This window comes from Diaphorina citri, unplaced genomic scaffold (genome assembly GCF_000475195.1).
Source record: "Diaphorina citri unplaced genomic scaffold, Diaci psyllid genome assembly version 1.1 scaffold2725, whole genome shotgun sequence".
NCBI classification, from domain to species: Eukaryota; Metazoa; Arthropoda; class Insecta; order Hemiptera; family Psyllidae; genus Diaphorina; species Diaphorina citri.
Window position 1 is genome coordinate 10264 of NW_007380142.1, and position 1132 is coordinate 11395.

The following is a 1132-nucleotide window of genomic DNA, read 5'->3' on the forward strand; positions in this document are numbered from 1 at the left end:
CTCTATGGGTCTGTACCCATCTTTTCTTTTCTGTATAAGAGGACCTGTGTCCTTCCGTGTGCCTGTACACACTGTATGAGAGGACCTGTGTCCCTCTATGGGTCTGTACCCATCTTTTCTTTTCTGTATAAGAGGACCTGTGTCCTTCCGTGTGCCTGTACACACTGTATGAGAGGACCTGTGTCACTCTATGGGTCTGTACCCATCTTTTCTTTTCTGTATAAGAGGACCTGTGTCCTTCCCTGTGCCTGTACACACTGTATGAGAGGACCTGTGTCATTCTATGGGCCTGTACCCATCTTTTCTTTTCTGTATAAGAGGACCTGTGTCCTTCCGTGTGCCTGTACACACTGTATGAGAGGACCTGTGTCCCTCTATGGGTCTGTACCCATCTTTTCTTTTCTGTATAAGAGGACCTGTGTCCTTCCGTGTGCCTGTACAGCTACACACTGTATGAGAGGACCTGTGTCACTCTATGGGCCTGTACCCATCTTTTCTTCTCTGTATAAGAGGACCTGTGTCCTTCCGTGTGCCTGTACACACTGTATGAGAGGACCTGTGTCACTCTATGGGTCTGTACCCATCTTTTCTTTTCTGTATAAGAGGACCTATGTCCTTCCGTGTGCCTGTACAGCTACACACTGTATGAGAGGACCTGTGTCACTCTATGGGTCTGTACCCATCTTTTCTTTTCTGTATAAGAGGACCTGTGTCCCGCTTTATAGACCTGTGTCTCTCTATTCTTTTCTGTATTAGGGGTTTCCCCCAGACGGTCTCCAACTACCCCTTACAACCGTCCCTTTCCTCCGAGTTGCCTGTAACCCTGTGGTTACCTCCAACTGTTGTAACCCTGTGGTTACCTGTACGCGCTAGATTTAGTCACCAAGAGTTAAAAAACGGTAGCGCCGTGTAGATTTACGAGGTACATACGCATTCCTATATATTAATACCTTTTAGGGTTTAAACTACAGGGGTGATACATGTACAGCGCATGTGCGTGTTTTGTGCACAGTGCAGCGTGTCATTTCTCTACTGATGTCCTCAGTATCGGTGTCACCGATGTCACTGTCAGTCATTGTTCAGGTGTCCCGATGTCAGTCAGTCCATTACAGGTGTCCCAATGTAGGTCAAT

The 1132-nt window shown here is 47.2% G+C and overlaps 1 protein-coding gene across 1 annotated transcript in view; it reads left to right on the plus strand.

Annotated features, from left to right (window-relative positions):
• The window catches only part of LOC108253719 (histone H2B-like), a 1641-nt gene extending 728 nt beyond the window's left edge, over window positions 1-913 (plus strand). Inside the window, exons 2-3 of the mRNA XM_017448198.2 lie at window positions 228-287; window positions 770-913. Of these exons, the coding sequence (XP_017303687.1) occupies window positions 228-287; window positions 770-913 (204 nt within the window). The remainder of the gene's footprint in view (window positions 1-227; window positions 288-769) is intronic.
• Window positions 914-1132: the final 219 nt, after the last annotated feature.